Source organism: Branchiostoma lanceolatum, chromosome 19 (genome assembly GCF_035083965.1).
Source record: "Branchiostoma lanceolatum isolate klBraLanc5 chromosome 19, klBraLanc5.hap2, whole genome shotgun sequence".
Lineage (NCBI taxonomy): Eukaryota > Metazoa > Chordata > Leptocardii > Amphioxiformes > Branchiostomatidae > Branchiostoma > Branchiostoma lanceolatum.
The window spans coordinates 5,712,423-5,731,313 of record NC_089740.1 but is presented as its reverse complement, the minus strand read 5'-3'; the positions used below and the strand labels follow the sequence as shown (position 1 = coordinate 5,731,313).

Here is an 18,891-nt window from a genome sequence, read left to right as displayed (position 1 = left end):
CCTTAAACTTGAAACTGCGCGCACGTTAAACAAAGTATTGTGATATTTTAGACGTTTAGCCAAAAGTATAATGGAATATTAGGCCAAGAAGTACATGTTTCCTTTGCATTTTACCACCAGAAGCAGTTAAGTGTGTATTTCCTGTAAATGGTTACTTTCTGAAAGGCTAATACATCCAAGTCCAATCGTAATGTTGAAATGTTGTACATCATCAAGTGTAGTCTACCAAGCTTGGCGCAATATGGCTATGCTTGAAGATAGGTGGTTTCCCTTAATCAAGGAAACATGCTGTCTTAAAACTACTACTAGTACGCACATGGATTATATGAAAGATGGACAGGAAAGGACCATTTTGTAATATTTCTATAGCAAAATTATAGTCGTGATCATAGTAAAATTATATATTTATATTCTTCACCCACGAGGTAGTAGTGACCTTCCCTTTCGAGACAAGCAGTTTAACTGTAGCATCTTGTCTGGATTACAGTACTCTAGACACACAAGACACATTAGACACGCTAGACACACTAGACACGCTAGACACGCTAGACACGCTAGACACACTAGACACACTAGACACACTAGACACACTAGACACACTAGACACACTAGACACACTAGACACACTAGACACACTAGACACACTAGACACACTAGACACACTAGACACACTAGACACACTAGACACACTAGACACACTAGACACACTAGACACACTAGACACACTAGACCGACGACACTAGCTTGGTAGCTGTCATTCTATTAGTCCTTACCCAAGACTTGTCATACCTGAAGCCTGGGGTAGCTGCCTTTAAGCTCTGTGAAAAAGTTTTTTTTTTTGTGGTCTGATAGGCGCATATTGTTTATGAAACATCAGTGCAACATCAGTATTTTAGCAACAAAAGGCACTGAACTACTGTGATAAACTATTTCTATATCATAGGTACATAATCAAGTTCACCATATAAAGCATACAGCAAGCAATTTTTGAAAAATCAAGTACCAGTACATGTAACGTTACATATCTTGACCAGCAGCCATATCTAAATGAATAGATTATGATAATAGCCACCATTGCATTCACCGTTGCACTGTTCAGGAATCCAAACATCTTACAGCTTTTTGAAAAGCAATTTTATCTATTGATCGATAAACAGACATAAACACCGTTGCAGCTATTCCACATCTTCTTGTTTCATGAATTACGATTGAACTTTGAATGGTAGTCCTTTTACAAAGCGAAAATATACAGGAAATGTTGACTCGAACACTTCTATTGGTATAATACGAGGAGAACAATATAATTTATGACAAAACACCCCATGACATTTTGGCGAAATGGTTAAAATATCATAATTCTTGATTTTACATGGTCGCAGTTTCAAGTTCAAGGTCAAATAAGCCTTATAACTTCAAACCCCTTTGCGAGTCTTTCGCGATTTTTCCAATCACGAAAAGACGGCAATTTGGCAATTTGACGGTCTCCTTTGTCACTTTTCAGGAAATGGCCGGGAGCGGTACTGCATATTAGGCTCTCATAGGGTATGTATTACCTACCTGTAAAATGTGAAAATATACAATGATTTAGGTTTAAGACCTCTGAACACTTTCCCAAATAGGTCCAGACATTTACATACATCCAGAATGACCTTTAAGACACTATTGGACATGAAAAGGATCGATTTGTAGGCGCCGCGCGAGGAGCCCATGTAACACCATGTCCGCCCGTCGAAGCGCCGCCTACATTCATGCATTCATCATATCTTGTCACTAAATGAGTAGGTTAGGCGTACATTGGGACAACTCGTTTTCCCTTAACAACTTTGGCCTTTTACTCAACTGTTCATCTGCTTATATGGGATAAGGGACTGTCAGAGAAGCCCGGCCGTCACTCAGAAAACATGACGATCTTTCACCCCAACATCTGCTTGGATACTTTATCGGTAATCTCCAAGCAGATGTAAGAATGCATTCTCAGTGTTTTACGCCGGTCTTTGCAACATTGGTTAATCTTTTCCTCCTTACACCTACTTGGAGTTTACGGATAAAGTCTCCAAGCAGATGTTGGGGTGAAAGATCGTGCCGTTTTCTGAGTGACGGCCGGGCTTCTCTGACAGTCCCTTACCCCAAATAAGCAGATGAACAGTTGAGTAAAAGCCTAAAGTTGTTAAGGGAAACCGGATTATGTCCATATATCTCATAACGTACAAGATATGATGTATAGATGAATGTAGGTGGCGCTTCGACGGGCGGACATGTTGTTACATGGCCTCCTCGCACGGCGCCTACAAATCGATCCTTTTTATGTCAACAAGTGTCTCAAATGTCATTGGCAATATATGTACAAATGTCTGGACCTATTTGGAAAAGTTTTTACTGGTTTTAAACCTAATTCCTTGTATATTTTCACACTTTACAAGCCGGGATTACATACCCTATGAGAGCCTTATCTGCAGTACCGCTCCCGGCCGTTTCCTGAAAAGTGACAAAGGAGACCGTCAAATTGCCAAATTTCCGTCTTTTCGGGAATTGGGAAATCGCGAAAGACTCGCAAAGGGGTTTGAAGTTTTGCATCTTATTTGACCTTGAACTCGAAACTGCGACCATGTAAAACCACAAATTGCAATATTTAAGACATGTCGCAAAAAATGTAAGAGGCATTAGGAATTATATGCTTATTGATATAAGCTTATTACTACAACCTTGTTACTCATATGCTTATTCAATATGCTTGTTGGTTGTTAATCATATCCTTATATTATCATAAGCTTATCATTATAAGCTTCTTGATTGTATGCTTCCTTTGCATCTTACCAATGCAAGTGGTTTGCGACATGCCAGCTAATTAATAAAACTGAGTTTTTGTCTGGTGCAATGGTGCATGCTTTGGTAGCTATTATCATAATTTATTCGTTTGATATGGCTACTCGCTAAAACATGCTGTTGTTTTATGGGGAAAATGTATTCCACACGTGGTAAGTTGTACTTAATGATGTACTTGTTTATCAGTAGCTCAGTAGCCCCCGATGCCTCAAAGCTGATGTTTTTGCACGGATGTTTGATAAACAAGTCACCAAATCAGACCACAAACAAACCTCTGAAAGTCAGAGACCTTTGATAAAGCAACAGCAAACCACAGACGTAACAATTTTTCAATATGCTATTCCTATGGAATCTAGTGTGACAACACGTAGATAGCTCTGGCTGTCCATTGTCTTAGATATAACTCCTTTAAGCACGCTAATTGGCGAAGGCTACTACCCCAATGAGGGCAAAATTTGAATAAAGATGATGATGGAATATTTTGATATAGATACTAGGAATGTTTTACTTTGTCTTCCGCCTATTTTCTTGTATTCTCCCCTCATGGGATAATAGTTTTAAGACACCAAAATTCTTTCAGGAAGTTGTCAATCATTGAGACTATGGACAACATGAGCCGTCTTGTAAAGCATACTGTACGTCTTTGCACACACACACTAGACAAGTTGGCTTGTCTTTTAAAACACCATGTACCAACGCACCCAATAATTGTCAACCATTGGACTTAGAGAAGCTCTCTGTAAGGTTTCTGACTCTGAAAGGTTTCTTATGGTCTCGTTTATGAAACATCAATGCAACATCAGTATTCCAGCAACAAAAGTCACCAAATTACTCTGATAAACTATTTCTATGGTACCAGTACATTACAAATGTAAAATGCATTGTTTTTGATAAACCAACAATGTGCTTTAGATAACAGCGATATTGTATCAATAAATTATGATAATAGCTGCCATAGCATTCACCGTTGCGCCATGAAGTAATCCAAAGACATTTTGAAAGGAAATCGGATCTATTAGTAGACAGACATAAACACCCTTGCAACTGTTCAACCTCTTCTTGTTTCACAAAATGGGATTGAATTTTGGATGTGATAGCTTTTCAGAAAGTGATAATTTACAGGAAAAGTACACTCGATCACTTTTACTGGTAAAATGCGAAGGAAACATGTAATTCATTAATAAATGTCGTTTAATTTTGGCGAAATGTCTTAGATATTGAAATTCTTGGTTTTACATGGTCATAGTTTCATGTTCAATGTCAAATAAGCCTCAAAACTTCAAACCCCTTCGCGAGTCTTTCATGATTTCCCCATTCCCGAAAAGACGGTAATTTGGCAATTTGACGGTCTCCTTTGTCACTTTTCCCGATACGGCCGGGATTGGTACTGCAGATTAGGCTATAATAGGGTACATCGTCCCGACTTGTAAATTGTGAAAATATGCAAAACATTAGGCGTAGAGCCCGTGAACACTTTTTAAAGAGAGCCAGAAATATTCGCTTACATTTAGAATTACCTTTCAGGCACTACTTGGCAAGTATAGGATCGATTTGTAGGCGTCACGACAGGGGCCTATGTAACGCCTTGGCCGCCCATCGAAGCGCCACCTACATTGTATATCAATGTACACATGACTTCCTGTACGTGATGAGGGTATAAGGGATAGATGTTAACATCATCTGTTTTCCCGTAGCAACTGTCTATCTGACAATATGGAGTAAGGGACTGTCAGAGAAGCCCGTTCGTCACTCAGAAAACATTACGATCTTTCACTCCCAACTTCTAGATCTGCTTGGAGATTAAATCGGTTGTCTTGTTTCAGAAGACGGTGTGGCAATCTATCTTCTATACTTGTTCTTTTAGCAGGCAACTTCATTATGTTATCCAGTTGCAGAAAATGACACCAGAAACGGGCATAACATTCATTTTGAAACCTAACTAAAATTGACCTGCACGGCACAGCTTTAAAAGCCCCTTCTCTCTCCCCTCTTTTAGTTTGCAAAATGTGTTATATGGACTTCAATTATCACCAAATCAGTGCCTGAACTTTCCGCAGAGTTGTGTCTATAACACACTGTAGAATTTGCGAGCAATTTTATTTCTGGTACCGAACAGACATGCAAAGCTTTAAAAAAATAATTCTGTCTGCCTCTCCAAATTGATGACTCTGGCCTCATACAACTGTGTGTTTTCTATACACAAAATGTACATTCTTATTCTGAATCCTGCTCCAAAATATACTTGTTACTCTTGATATGCGATGTGTTCATTAATATAGGCGGCGCTTCCACGTAAGCCAAAAATGCTAGAAGGACTCTTAGCAAGGGCCTAAAATTTCACCATTTTTAGGTCGAATGGTGTTTTCAAAAGTCTTAAAGGTCATTCTAACAATATGTGTAGACGTCTGGACCTGTTTGGGAAAGTGTTCACCCACTTGACGCCTAACGTCCGGTATATTTTCACATTTTTACAAGTTGGAATTATAAACCCCATTAGAGCCCAATCTGCAGTACCACTCCCGGCCGCGATTAGAAAATTGACAAGGGAGACCGTCAAATTGCCAAATTTCGGTCTTTTCGGGAATGGGGAAATAGCGAAAGACTCGCAAAGGGGTTTGAAGTCTTGAAGGTTTCCTAACTTTTATCAGGACAATGTGACCTTTTGAAATCAAGAATACAATATTTAAGACATTTTACGAATAAAAGAACAGCATATAGAGTCATGCATGGTTCTGTTCCTTCGGATTTTACCAATAGAAGTGATAATGATCGACTCTACATTTCCAGTTAATATTCACTTAACGAAGGGCTACTGAATGAAACTTTCCGCACTGCTGTCTAAAACTACGATGATTTTGAACGACTACAGTGATGGTTTTGTCTGTTTGACTCTGAATAGACCCAATTTTCCTTTTAAAACGCTGTAAGGTGTATGATAACTGAATGGTGCAATATACCATTGGTGGCCGGAGGGAGCTATTTCATGTTGCCCTATCTGTGTTGATTCGATATAAAGCATCGGGTATTTTCTGGTAAAAATAGCCGTGAAATAAAGACTACTAAGCTTTATCACGAGAGGAACTGTTGTTTTGGTGACATTTGCTTGTGTGGCCTTTGTGCAAGTCAATTCTGACGCGTTGTTCCCCTCATTAACTACGAAATAGTCGCCGATACGGCTGTGGCTTCAAACTGATATTGCCTGCACTAATAACAGCTTCTAATAGGGGGCGCTGTGATACCGTCATGATGTTCATTCTAATAGCCGTCTGGTAATTGCCTGTTGCAAGGGATCGATGTACTGGCAGTGTTTTGAATATCTGTCGGCGTATCAATTGACAGTCGACCCACTGAAAAAGGGGTGCAGAATACTGCTACAGAAAGTGTGTAAAAAATCAAGCCAACAGGCAATGCCTGCACTATGTTAATGGAGGGTAGACGAATGTCTGCACTAATAACACGTCGATAAATGCCTGCACTAATAACAATTTACAATAAGGGGCGCTGTGATACCGTCGGCGAATTAACCAAGGTTGAAGCTGTTCATGTCGGTAACTTTCCAATAATTGTCTGTTGCAAGGCATCAATGCACTGTGTTTTGGATTCGTAATTGGCATTCCAACTATAGAATAATATGGTGTAAATTATTGCAAACAGAAAATGTACAAAAGCAAGCTACAACCAGCCATCCGATTGAAAATCAAACCACACTTCCAGCTCCACAGACATAACCACACATGAGACACTTCCTTTGACATCACTATACTTTATTGTTACACCTACACATACAGAAACGCCGGTCTCACAACGTCTCACAGTGACTACAAATCATACAAGGAGTTAAGTCCATACACATTGTCATACATTTGCTGTTATCTACATTCTAAAGTAGTGGTTTCATTTTTCTTGGACCACAAAAGCTTTACAACTTTGGTCTTTCCATTGACAATTTTCACTCCTTTAGATATCCTATTCTTATTCAACATCCACATTTTTTCAGCTTCTGGTCTTCTGTGCTAATATTAAGCATTTTTGTACTGCACTTTTTCTAATAATCACATTGCTTCGTGCATTTTTCTACAACTGACCAGTGAAAACACATTTCAATCTCAATATATTCACACTGATTGGCAAAAATATCATTCTACAAAACATAACAAAACCATAAAAACAATCTGATACATACACTGATTTCACCATATTGAACGTTACATCTAGTTCTGTACAATATAGACTGAGTTGTTTTCTTTTGTGTATTCTCTTGAATACTTACTTGTCCATTTTACATGATTGGCTGCCTTTGACAACAACAACACACAAACAACTAACAATTCTATTCTTTCACCAAGTATTACTTCCTTATGACTGTTGTCAGAAATCAGCAAAATGATTGGATCAACGAATTTGCTCACAAATTAAACTCAATGAGTACACGACAAAATAATACAAAAGAAGACAAAGATAGAGAATAACTTTTGAGAAAGACATGGCATTCTTGTACACTACACCTAAACAGTGAAACATAATACCTAATCATTACATCTTCACACAATTAACCACAGTTCAACCAAGCTCCACTTAAACTTCTCTTTACTTTACAACACTTCTTTGAGATAGTCTAAGGGAAACGGCTCTTCAGTACAACATAAAAATCATGTCCACATGTCTTGTTGAAACTGTATTGTCTCACCAGTGGCAGTGGTTGCCTGTAAAACCCTTAAAGACCCTCATGAAGGTTCAATAGGGCATTGAAGACTTTCCTTCAATGCGTTCATTGCAAAATATTAAAATCACAATCAAGCATCACTGAACAGGACTTAGCACATCATAAAGAAAATTTTGCCACCATTTGAAATGATTAATCTACTAGCATCACCCCTACATTGAACATTTGTTAGCCCATTACTCTCAGCAAATACATTAAGCATGGTTCATACCATATTCTGGAAAGGGGGATCAGGTCAATATAACCTGATTCAGTAACCACATCATTTACCAGTTCATTTAAGTCCTCTTAACTGATCTGGCTTTATAAATCCCATAGTACATTGCAGGGCATTTCGGTAACATTTTCAATAGAAGCTGCATGTGATTTGCATATTTACCCATGGCTTGATTTGTGAGGTCACAGGTCACATACAATATCAACAATGACATATTGCTACCCCATACAGACAAATCCTCTGGTAACATGATATCCTACAGCCATGTTGGAGTACAGTTGGGCCCTACTGCTATGTAGAAGTACAGTTGGGCCCTACTGCCATGTTGGAGTACAGTTGGGCCCTACTGCCATGTTGGGGTACAGTTGGGCCCTACTGCCATGTTGGAGTACAGTTGGGCCCTACTGCCATGTTGGAGTACAGTTGGGCCCTACTGCCATGTTGGAATACAGTTGGGCCCTACTGCCATGTTGGAGTACAGTTGGGCCCTACTGCCATGTTGGAGTACAGTTGGGCCCTATTGCCATGTTGGAGTACAGTTGGGCCCTATTGCCATGTTGGAGTACAGTTGGGCCCTAATGCCATGTTGGAGTACAGTTGGGCCCTAATGCCATGTTGGAGTACAGTTGGGCCCTACTGCCATGTTGGAGTACAGTTGGGCCCTACTGCCATGTTGGAGTACAGTTGGGCCCTAATGCCATGTTGGAGTACAGTTGGGCCCTACTGCCATGTTGGAGTACAGTTGGGCCCTACTGCCATGTTGGAGTACAGTTGGGCCCCAGTACTAAGGATCTGAACCTACTCCAATGTCCGTAAGGGGTCACTGAAAGTTTTTATTCTGTTTTCTAGCACTTTACTGGAAAAACTCACCAATGAAAGTTGCCTGATTACATGATTTCACAGATCACTTGATGACCACTTCATTATTACATTGAAATTCCTTAGTCCTTCTACAAAATGTACTTGGAATGGGGTCAAAACTTCAATATTGTCAACACTCAAAAACTTTTAAGTACATTGTCAATGCCCATCCACCCAATACAACAGACAGATAGTAGGGAAGAGTTTGTTACAGCAGAAATTGAATGTACAGACTGACTTTTCATAGCTGCATGTCTTTAACAATCATCTTAAGTGTTTTTTTCTTCGATAGGCTGAATGACAATGGCGATGATATCTTCAGCATATCTTCCACAGAGTTCCATCTTACAAGGACCCTTAATAGAACGTCTTCATTTCACAGCGTATCATAAACACTTCTATCATATACAGGACTCTACCACTGCAATATAGACATTGATTAAAACTCTCTAAAAGGGAAAACGCCGTTCCCCAAACCACTACATACGTCACTTCAACCTCTGTTAGCGTATCACACAACTCTGTGCAATAGTGTGGACATACAACGACTATATACACTTAGAATTCAGTTGTACCAAGCTTTCACGACTACGTGATAACATCCACAGACCTCAGACCTAAAGCTAGCACCACTTTTAATGTTTTCAGTGACACACTTGACTATATAACTCTTCACTTAGTGCATGTCAGAAAAGATACACCATAGTTTGAGAAGATATACAATCTATGGTGACATATACTTGCTTAGACTGGTGACCAACTAGAATTTCTTTTTTTTGGCAACACCTCACGGTGGAGCCTACTTTGTAGGACTGGTTTGAAAATATTCTAAAAATTCAAACAATGCGAGAGTTTACAAAATGCATTCCCTAGGGAATTCATTTTTTTGCTACACCTCACGGGGTGGTCCAGATGCAGATGAGAACTTTGCAGCTCAAAGTATATGAAAAGGGCTGTTTCAAATTATTACAGCTGTTTGTTTATGTTTTGACATTCCTTGAGTATTGAAGGTTTAAACAAGTCAAGACAGTCCATATTTTACAGTACCAGTTTAAGCGATGTCACAATTGAACGTTTATCATCCCAAACCAAGTGTATCTCTTAAGTTATACATCAAGAGCACCAATATAACTAGCTCTTTTCTTATGTACAATACAGCTATCTACTCATCTATCTATTTATATATGTATATATTTCTTCACCCAATAAACAGTCAGTTTACACAATACATTTGTATTACTTTTTTGTTTTGGCTTGCCTGATTGGTCAGTTATCAGCTTCACATTCATTGGTTCAAATATTCTAGTTCTAAGTTACACTCTTGGAAACTTGCATTTCCATTGGTCAACCCTAGAGTCCCACGTTAAGAAGGAAATAACACATCACATCTTGGATAGCTGACTCTAGAACCCACATTCGGAGGTTACAAAAGGGTTTTTATGGACACCTGACTTTCACAAAACATATTTGACAATTCTGATCAAAATGGATAATCTCCTAACCATACAGTCAAAATCATATCTCTCTTTAAGCAAAAAAAGATGCATATGGTTAACAAATTTGACTTAAGTACTGACAACACTCCTTTAAGACTCCTTACTTTAAATTCTTGGCAAGACTCTGGGCCGGTTGAGCGGTGGACTAGCAGCAACGATTACGTCACGTCAGGGCCACGTTTTTCGTGTCTGGTAGTCTCCAGGCGGCCACGGCACCGGAGCCGAGGATGGCGGCGGTCAGGAGGATGGGAACCGCCTTGTTGATGCCGATCATCTGGCCGAACAGGACATTAGCGATCACTGCTCCGATACGGGAAACCGCGTTCAGCAGACCAAAGGCAGTCGACCTGGAGAAGACAGCAAAAATACACCAACCTTTAGTTTGGATTTTTAAACTTTAGAACACTAGTACTGATGTACCTTTTTACACAACCAGGTAATCTCACCTGCTAACGTTTCGATGTCTATCAGACACCTTCTTCAGAGCTTCTGACTGGAGTACTGCTTCTCACCAGCTAAGCTTTAGCTACATGTACTTATAGTGGTGAGAAGCAGTACTCCAGTCAGAAGCTCTGAAGAAGGTGTCTGACAGACACCGAAATGTCAGCAGGTGAGATTACCTGGTTGTGTAAAAAGAATCTCCTATATCATATATTCTACCAACCTGATGAAATTATTTTCGGGACTGATGTAGCTGTTTGGCTATCACTTCTCTATTGGTTAGGGGGTTAGGCAGCACGGAGAAGGTTAAAAAATAATGCTGATTTCAGAACAAGAAGATCAGCCCCAAAATATCAATGGAAAGTTTGGACTGTGGTATTACACAATACTACCTCCTGGGCATAGAATATTGTCTCTAAGTCTTAATCGCTTTCAGAATACTAGATAAATCCTGCCTTACAAATGTATTTGAGACAACACCTTTGGAATAGATAGGGAAGAAATATTCTGTATTTGCCAACAAATGCTGGTCATTGTGACATTGAATGGCCGAGTGCCTAGCGGTTATGAAATCAAGAGGCCACAGTTCCGATTGCTGGCATTACCAGCTAGACGTTGTCTCCTTGGGAAAGGCACGTTACACAACTTTCCTCACCCCACCCAGGTGTACAAATAGGTATATAAAGAGGCGGTGTAAGGAGAGGGTTGGGCTCTGCCTTCCGCTACCATGCCCTAGACACAAAGGATTAAGAACCCACTGCCCTGACATCCTCAAAAAGGCTTAAATTTGAGACTACTTTTATCTTTGTTACTATTAGATATTAAAATGTTGCATACCTTTTCCCAGTGGGGTACAGCTCTGTAGTGATGACGTCGAGTGAGTTCCAGGCCATGATGGTGACTCCGTTGAACAGACAGGACATGCCCACGATGTTAGATTCAGAGTTCCCCACCCAGATGAAGAACACGCTGACTGCAGAGATCGCCATGGACCCAACTGTGGGCAACAAAGAGTCAAAACAACAATTGAATATGGACAACAGAATTCTTTGTACTGTGACAACCAAGTGTTTCATTCACACCGATGTCTTCTTCTGTTGCTGTCCATTGACTTACCAACCTGATAACACTATTCACAAACAATTGAATATGTAGCGAAATCTGCTCACAAGAATGTGGTCAAGATGCTTAGTAATACATACTAAACGTAATACACATTCAGGGCTTGTTCCAAATACCTGGTGACCTGGATATGTATGCATTTAGATTTTTGTTTGCTGAACTGAAATGACTTCCTGCACAAGTGCATGTATGCAAAAAAGTTGTGTATAATAAGTTATGTAACTATGTGATTTTCCAGAGTGGTGTCAATTGACTCTTTCCAAAAAAAAAGCAATAACTAAAGGTAATTTATATTATGCTGAGTATAATACCTTTCTCCCAGCAATTTATTTCAAACTGGCAGTTAGAGTCCAACAAATAAAGGTAGGAAAACTGCTCACTTGGATTTGATATCTTAAATGAAAAAATGGAAAATAAAGATATTCGGCATTTTGATACTCTGCATGTATACTCTATCGAACAAACAAAAAACAAACAAACAAACAGAAGAACACCACACTCACCCAGCATGTACAGCCTTCCTATCCGGTCCATCATCAGGGCGGAGAAGATGTTGCCTGGCAACACGGCCAACGTCCCAACAAACGCCACGAAGTACATCCAGTACGCACTGTAGTTCTCGGCAAAGTCCAAACGACATCCTTTCCGCAAGTTGTAGAAAAACGAGTTGTCTAGGACGGTACGTACGAACTTGTAGTCGAAGAAGTCTGTGTAGTTGAAGATCGTGTTGCTGATCCGGCTATCCTTGAAGAAGAGCTCGCTGGACGACACCTTGTTGAAGGAACAGTTTGTGAAGAAACAGTTGGAGAACGTCACGTGTTTGATGTTCAGGCTGTCGAAGCACACGTTGGTGAAGTTGCTGTTGTAGTAGGCGCGGTTCTGGAAGTCCTTGGTCACGTTGATGTTGGCCACGGACTGGTCGTACAGTTGGTCAGTCTCGCCGAGGTAGCGTTGGATCTGGATATGTTTGATCATTTCTGGGAACCACACGATCAGCCCAAAGTACCTGGAACAAAACAAGCAAGTTTGTTCAGAATAATTATCTCTGTGAAAGATGGAGATATTGTTTTCGATGTGTCTGTCTGTCTGTCTGTGTGTCTGTGTTGAACTTCCTGGATTTCTGTGGTCAGCATAACTGAAGAACCTCTGAATAGATTACGATGATATTTGGTATGTGAGCAGGTGTTGGGAAGTAAAAGGTTAAGGTTGATTTTTGCCCCCTGATATGTGACCTTAGTACTGCAGCAGAACTTCCGTTTTTTGTATTTTTTGACCTGGATATGCTATGGTCTTGATTTTGTGGTGGTAGATAGCATGTGATGTACATGTAAGGAAGAAGTGGCATAGGTTCTGGCCCCCTAGCAGCTTGCTCTGGAACTGCAGGGGCATTTATTTTCATGGTAGGAGTGAAAAGGAGGTTGTCGCAGTGTTTCAAATTTGCCATTTAAACATTTCTGCAGTCTAGAAATCATACAAGTCAAACATATTTGCATCATCGTGAATTTGAGGGTTAGAGATCACCTCGAAAATAAAACCACCACAAATGTTTAAAGATTTACAGTATAAGGCAACGTTTCCAGTCAGTGTTCATCCAAAACCTATATAAATTCTATAATTAGGCAATCCCAATTTGATTTGTTGTATCTCAGATTAACATTCTCCCTGCTGCCTAACTCTGTATCCAATCGGGAATTGGGTGCCAAAAAGCTACTTCGCTGTGCTAAAGTTCAAGTAAAGAGAAAACTCAGCTTACCCGAAGGCGAGGGAGATCCACACAGCCAGCAGGAGGAGAGTGGTGCGGCGGTAGTCCTTCTTAAACAGCGCTATGTTGTTCTTCAAGGCCTGACAAAGAGAGACAGAGAAATGTAACATGTAATAGAGAAATGTAACATGTAGTTGACTACCCTTAACTGCATGATTCATAAAGTTAATATATACATCAATTAAAGTATCTGTTCAGAATTATGAAGTAGACAAGATTTAGATTGGGCAAACAGCCCGGAAAGGTCAAGATGATAATAGATCTGAACATCATCATTTTATATTCAGTTTATTGTTAATAAGATTGCATATTTGCACAGTCATTCTCTCAATACAATTGATTATTCACATGATAATCAAATTATGTCGGATTGAATCATTTAGAAATATACCAAAAAGCTACCAGCTCCACATATAGAACTGTAACAGTTGTACATTGTACTACACATTGAGATGATTTAGCAGTTATGCAATAAAAATATTGAAAGGTAAACTAGAGAGTGACTTACAGGGACAATGAACGTCTTGACCCTGACAAACCACCTGCCAGCGGACGTTGTCGTGTCTTCTGTGATCTCCACAAACGTGGACTCGTCATTCTTAGGTGGCGGCAGATCAATCTTGGTCACCTGTAATGAAGCAAAGCATTTAATGATGTAGACTCTACCTGAAAGTTCACAACGTCTGTAAAACAGATATATGTAGAACCATTCTAGCTGGAACTGATAGAAGCTCTATAGAAATGATGGAACCAAGTCTGTGGAGTTCTCATAGAACCATTCCAATAAGACCTAACAGCTCTATACAAAAGGAAGAACCAGGCTCATAGAACAGACAGAACCTTGATAAGAATATGATCATGATGATCCTAGCCAGACCTGACAGATCTATGAAACAAATGAAACCAGGTCTGTAGAACAAATAGAACAAGGTTTATAGAAAAGATAGAACTAGGTCTATAGAACAGATAGATCCAGGTCTATAGAACAGATAGAACCAGATGTATAGAACCAATAGGATCAGGTCTATAGAACAGATCTAGATAGAACCACCTGTCTATTAAACAAATAGAACCTGGTCTATAGAACAGATAGAACCTGGTCTATAGAACAGATAGAACCTGGTCTATAGAACAGATAGAAACTGGTCTATAGAACAGATAGAACCTGGTCTATAGAACAGATAGAACCTGGTCTATAGAACCAATACTGGTAGAACCAGGTCTATAGACCAGATAGAATTCGAACCAGGTCTATAAAACAGAATAAGAACAGTTACTGTTACTACATTTCATAGGTCTATAGCACAGATGGAATGATTTTAGCTAAACCTGACAGATCTATAGGACAGATAGAATCAGGTATATAGAACAGATAGTTCTTCAGCTGTAGGTCTGTAGAACAGATAAAACCCTTCTGCCTGACCTGATAGACCAGCTCCTCCTGAAAGCGATGGTTGACGTCGTGGACCTTCTTCAGGATCTTGATGGCCTCGTCATGCTGGTTGACCTGGAAGGGGGGGACAAAGAAACAAGAACTGGTTGTTGAGGTCTCCTGTTCACACATCATTATGTTATACTCAAGACATCAACATCAGACACATTAATAAAAATTGTATGCTGTAAATCTTGAAATATTTTCAGTGGTCTAGCTTTCACAGTTATTGCATCATTTGACACTACAAAATCATGACACAGAGAACGTGTCATGTTTCCATTGTATTACTACCTGTTATTAGTATAGAATTGTTAAAACCGCAAACTTAAAGCATCACGAAAGACTTCTTTCTCCTCCGATTGCAAAACGAAGTACTGCAAAAATAAACATAGAATACAGCATGGTGTATTCCGTACCACCCAAGGTACTAGCATGACCCATGGAAGGGATGGGACCGAGGGTGATGCAGAACACACAGTGTAAATGTATTTCATTCAAAATGTCATACTCACCCATTCAAGAAAACACACATTTCAATGCGAAATGCACTGGATTTTAAGAAAATCTGGTGTCTTCAGACAAAACTTTTTAACATTTCCAACGTCTGAAGCAGTATTCAAATTTTCAACTGCGGCACATTCAAAATATTCAATGGAAGCCTATCGATGTGATACAAGCAGAAGCTTGTGATAATCAAGAATATCACCCAGTCTGGAACACCCCTATTGACTGTTATCCCAGTTGAAGTATAAATGAATCAATTTTACAGTAATGAGATGACAAACTTACCTCTAGAAGAAAGCGTGGACTTTCGTGCATGAAGAAGAGCGAGATGAATGACAGGAGACAGGGGATGGAGCACACGAACACGTAGATACGCCAGCTGTGGATACCCGACATGCTCAGGGCCCAACCTACAGACACAACATCAGTTAATTAGAGTAGATAATGAAGCCTCACATAATCAGTTAATCAATGCTCTTTTAATGAAAATAGAATAGTTAAGAAATCAATATCGCTCGTTCTCATTTAAATGTACACATTTTGTAATCTCCGTTACCGTTAGAAGTAAGACGTTCCTGACATTTAGATATGCCACATATAAGGTACCAAATTGCCGTTTTTAAAAGCTAGAAAAGTTTTAAGTCATCATAAAAACTACAGTTTGACATCTTATATGTGGCATATCCTAATGCCAGGAACGTCTTATTTCAATCGGTAACGGAGATTACAAAATGTGTACATTTAAATGAGAATGAGCGATATATAAAACAATCCAAGGCTGACAAACTATCTAAAGAGTACTACTAAGCAGTAGAATGTAGATAATTAAGGCAAACATCTGGACATTATATTTTAAAAAATACAAAAACTAGCTAGAAAGGCAACATTTGCAAGCAAATATAGCATATTTCACACCTCTCCCACCCCTTGTAAAACAAACTGCTCCATGTCAGCCTTTTGCAGAAATAACTTCTACCCATACATGTATAGACTATCACACCTTCACCCCACTCCCAAAATTTTACCCCCCATGCAACAAAGGACTCTTTCAAAAATACCCCCAAGCTACATCGACTCTTCCCCTCCCCCATCTCTAGTGTGAAAGCTACACCCATACCAAATGTCAGGTCATGATTCACGATGACGCAAAAACTAAAAATATATAAATTTGAAATAGCTAAAAATCTCTTTATAAATCATTTCAGACGGTTGCATCCAGAAAGCAACCAACAAGTTGAATAGGACAATGTAAAATTTTATGTAATCTTATAATGCCCCCTGACCTGCATGAGGGATGATGGCCCAGGCGAAGCCGGAAGCGTAGACCCCTCCCGCCATCCAGAACAGACACAGCCAGCTCAGGTGCTCCCCACGCTTGTTAGTAGGGAGGAACTCGCTATAGTAGGCAAAGATGATGGGTATGGAACCACCAATCCTGGAATAACACAAAAAAGGAACATTGTAAACAATACTTAATTACCATTAGGCTCGCCCCTGATGAGGCGTTGCCACAAGTTGGACAGTATTAACCTCCATTAACATTAAATCGCCGGGTTACATAAATCCACCACTTTGAAAAACGGTGGGTTTGAGAGATCTCTAGTGCAGCACCCCCCAGGTATGCACAGTTTAGATATACAGGTGTATTATACTGGGGGACGTTTGGTTGGAGATCTGTTTGGACATATCTTTTCAAGGTGGCAGAATTACGCACCCTGGTGGAATAATGTTAGTAGATATTAGTTAGTTTATTATGTTTTGTTTAATTTGTTTTCTTGTTGTCACTACACAATCCAACTTTGTTGTTTCCTGGACCTTATCTATCTTTTTCGTAGTTGGTCCTAAAGTTTGATAGTTTGTTTTTGTCTGGCCCTAGCACAGCCAGGGCTTCCAAACTAGCCTGTGGCTATCACAAAAGGCTGCTGACAAAGACAATACATATTCAAAGGAAATTGAGGTTTTGACACAGAATTTATAAAAATCAATAACTGTGTCCAATATTCTTATTTGATATTCCTTGCATGTTTTTGATAAAATGTTTTGGAACGAAAATGGCAAAACGATTATTATTTTGAAAAGTAATGAAAAAGAATACGTAGATGAAGGTTCGACATCCAGGTAATAAGATACGCAAAGTAACAGCTATTAAGCAAATGGATAAAGTCTGGAAACGGTCAGACGTTTCAAATAGCGTAATGAAAAGAATGATTAAACAAGACTGGCAATGATAAAAAGACATTGCCATGGCGACGGTGGTTGCTGTTTTAATTTTTACTGTACCCTGCTTAGGGCACAGTGATAGGTGGTGCTGTTCATACAGGATTTCTTACGTAAAGGGCTGACGGGTACCTGTTCTACTGGACAAATACACACACACATAGACACGCACACACACACAGACATAGACACGCACACACACAGACAGCTACAGTTCCACTAGATTCTACCAGACACACCCCATTGCCAGAACGAACATCGATTTCATCACAGCCTGATCATGACAACTGAAAACAGCCCATGGACTGGGTTCCCACCATACAAAATGACTATTCTACGCTGATAGGACTGCTGTTTACATGAACAACATGTTAAGCCAAATCTACACAAATTTTAACATCATAGTCCACTTACCAACAGGCACAGCATACATGTACACCATGCAACAGCTTGTACACTTATGTTCCCTGAACTATAGAACTAAGTCCTCTAGAGCGTGAATAGCCAGGGATGCTAGTTAAGGATTTAAAGGTGCCCTAAGCGATTTCAGGGGGTAAAACTTGAAATATTCTGGGGAAAACAATTCTGTTTGGTGAAGTTGAAATTGACATTTACTTCCCCATATCAGCACATCTGCATCATTATTTCATACTTTGGGCGTTTAAAAGTAGCACAGAAGGAAGCCACAAAAGGAGTATTCTATTTATTGGTTCCCCCAAAAAATCAGCCCAGAATTCAGCCGTAACCGTTTTCTGTCGACAATTTTCGGTAACTTCTGGCCGCGTGACGTCACAATGCCCAAGCACATTGAGCCATGACCACGTGATTATTTCTTTGGAAGCGTTCGGGACTTATCGGCCAGAATCGTGCAAGTTCGGAAGATTTGAAATGATGGATGGCCTCCAAGTGCTCAGATTTTTAATGAGTTCCCACCACACAACGACATTGCATTTTTGCTCCATGATGGTCGGTATGCGATGGGATAGTGTTATCCAAACTTACTATGGATAGAAATCAGAAAAAGATTGATTTTGAATATGTGACTTTCAGTGCCCTAATATTGCTTAGGGCACCTTTAAGGATGGAATGCCAGGATGGAATGCCAGGATGGAATGCCAGGGTGGAATCCCAGGATGGAATGCCGGGATGGAATCCCAGGATGGAATTCGAGTCCCACTGGAATACCAGGAACACCAGTCATAAAGGAATTTGCCAGTAATTCCTGGAGCCCTAATGAAATGCCAGCCTGGGAATCTTAATCCAGAAATGTTGTTGTGTAAAAATGTGTCC

General features: G+C 39.8%; 1 protein-coding gene across 1 annotated transcript in view; it reads right to left on the bottom strand.

Moving 5' to 3' along the window:
* Positions 1-6,570: 6,570 nt before the first annotated feature.
* Positions 6,571-18,891, bottom strand: part of LOC136425281 (synaptic vesicle glycoprotein 2C-like) — a 28,677-nt gene continuing 16,356 nt past the window's right edge. Inside the window, exons 3-10 of the mRNA XM_066414117.1 lie at positions 16,668-16,819; positions 15,670-15,794; positions 14,869-14,952; positions 13,954-14,073; positions 13,437-13,525; positions 12,187-12,689; positions 11,399-11,558; positions 6,571-10,467 (exon numbers count right to left, since the gene is read on the bottom strand). Coding sequence (XP_066270214.1) covers positions 10,284-10,467; positions 11,399-11,558; positions 12,187-12,689; positions 13,437-13,525; positions 13,954-14,073; positions 14,869-14,952; positions 15,670-15,794; positions 16,668-16,819 — 1,417 coding nt within the window. The 3' untranslated portion in view covers positions 6,571-10,283. The remainder of the gene's footprint in view (positions 10,468-11,398; positions 11,559-12,186; positions 12,690-13,436; positions 13,526-13,953; positions 14,074-14,868; positions 14,953-15,669; positions 15,795-16,667; positions 16,820-18,891) is intronic.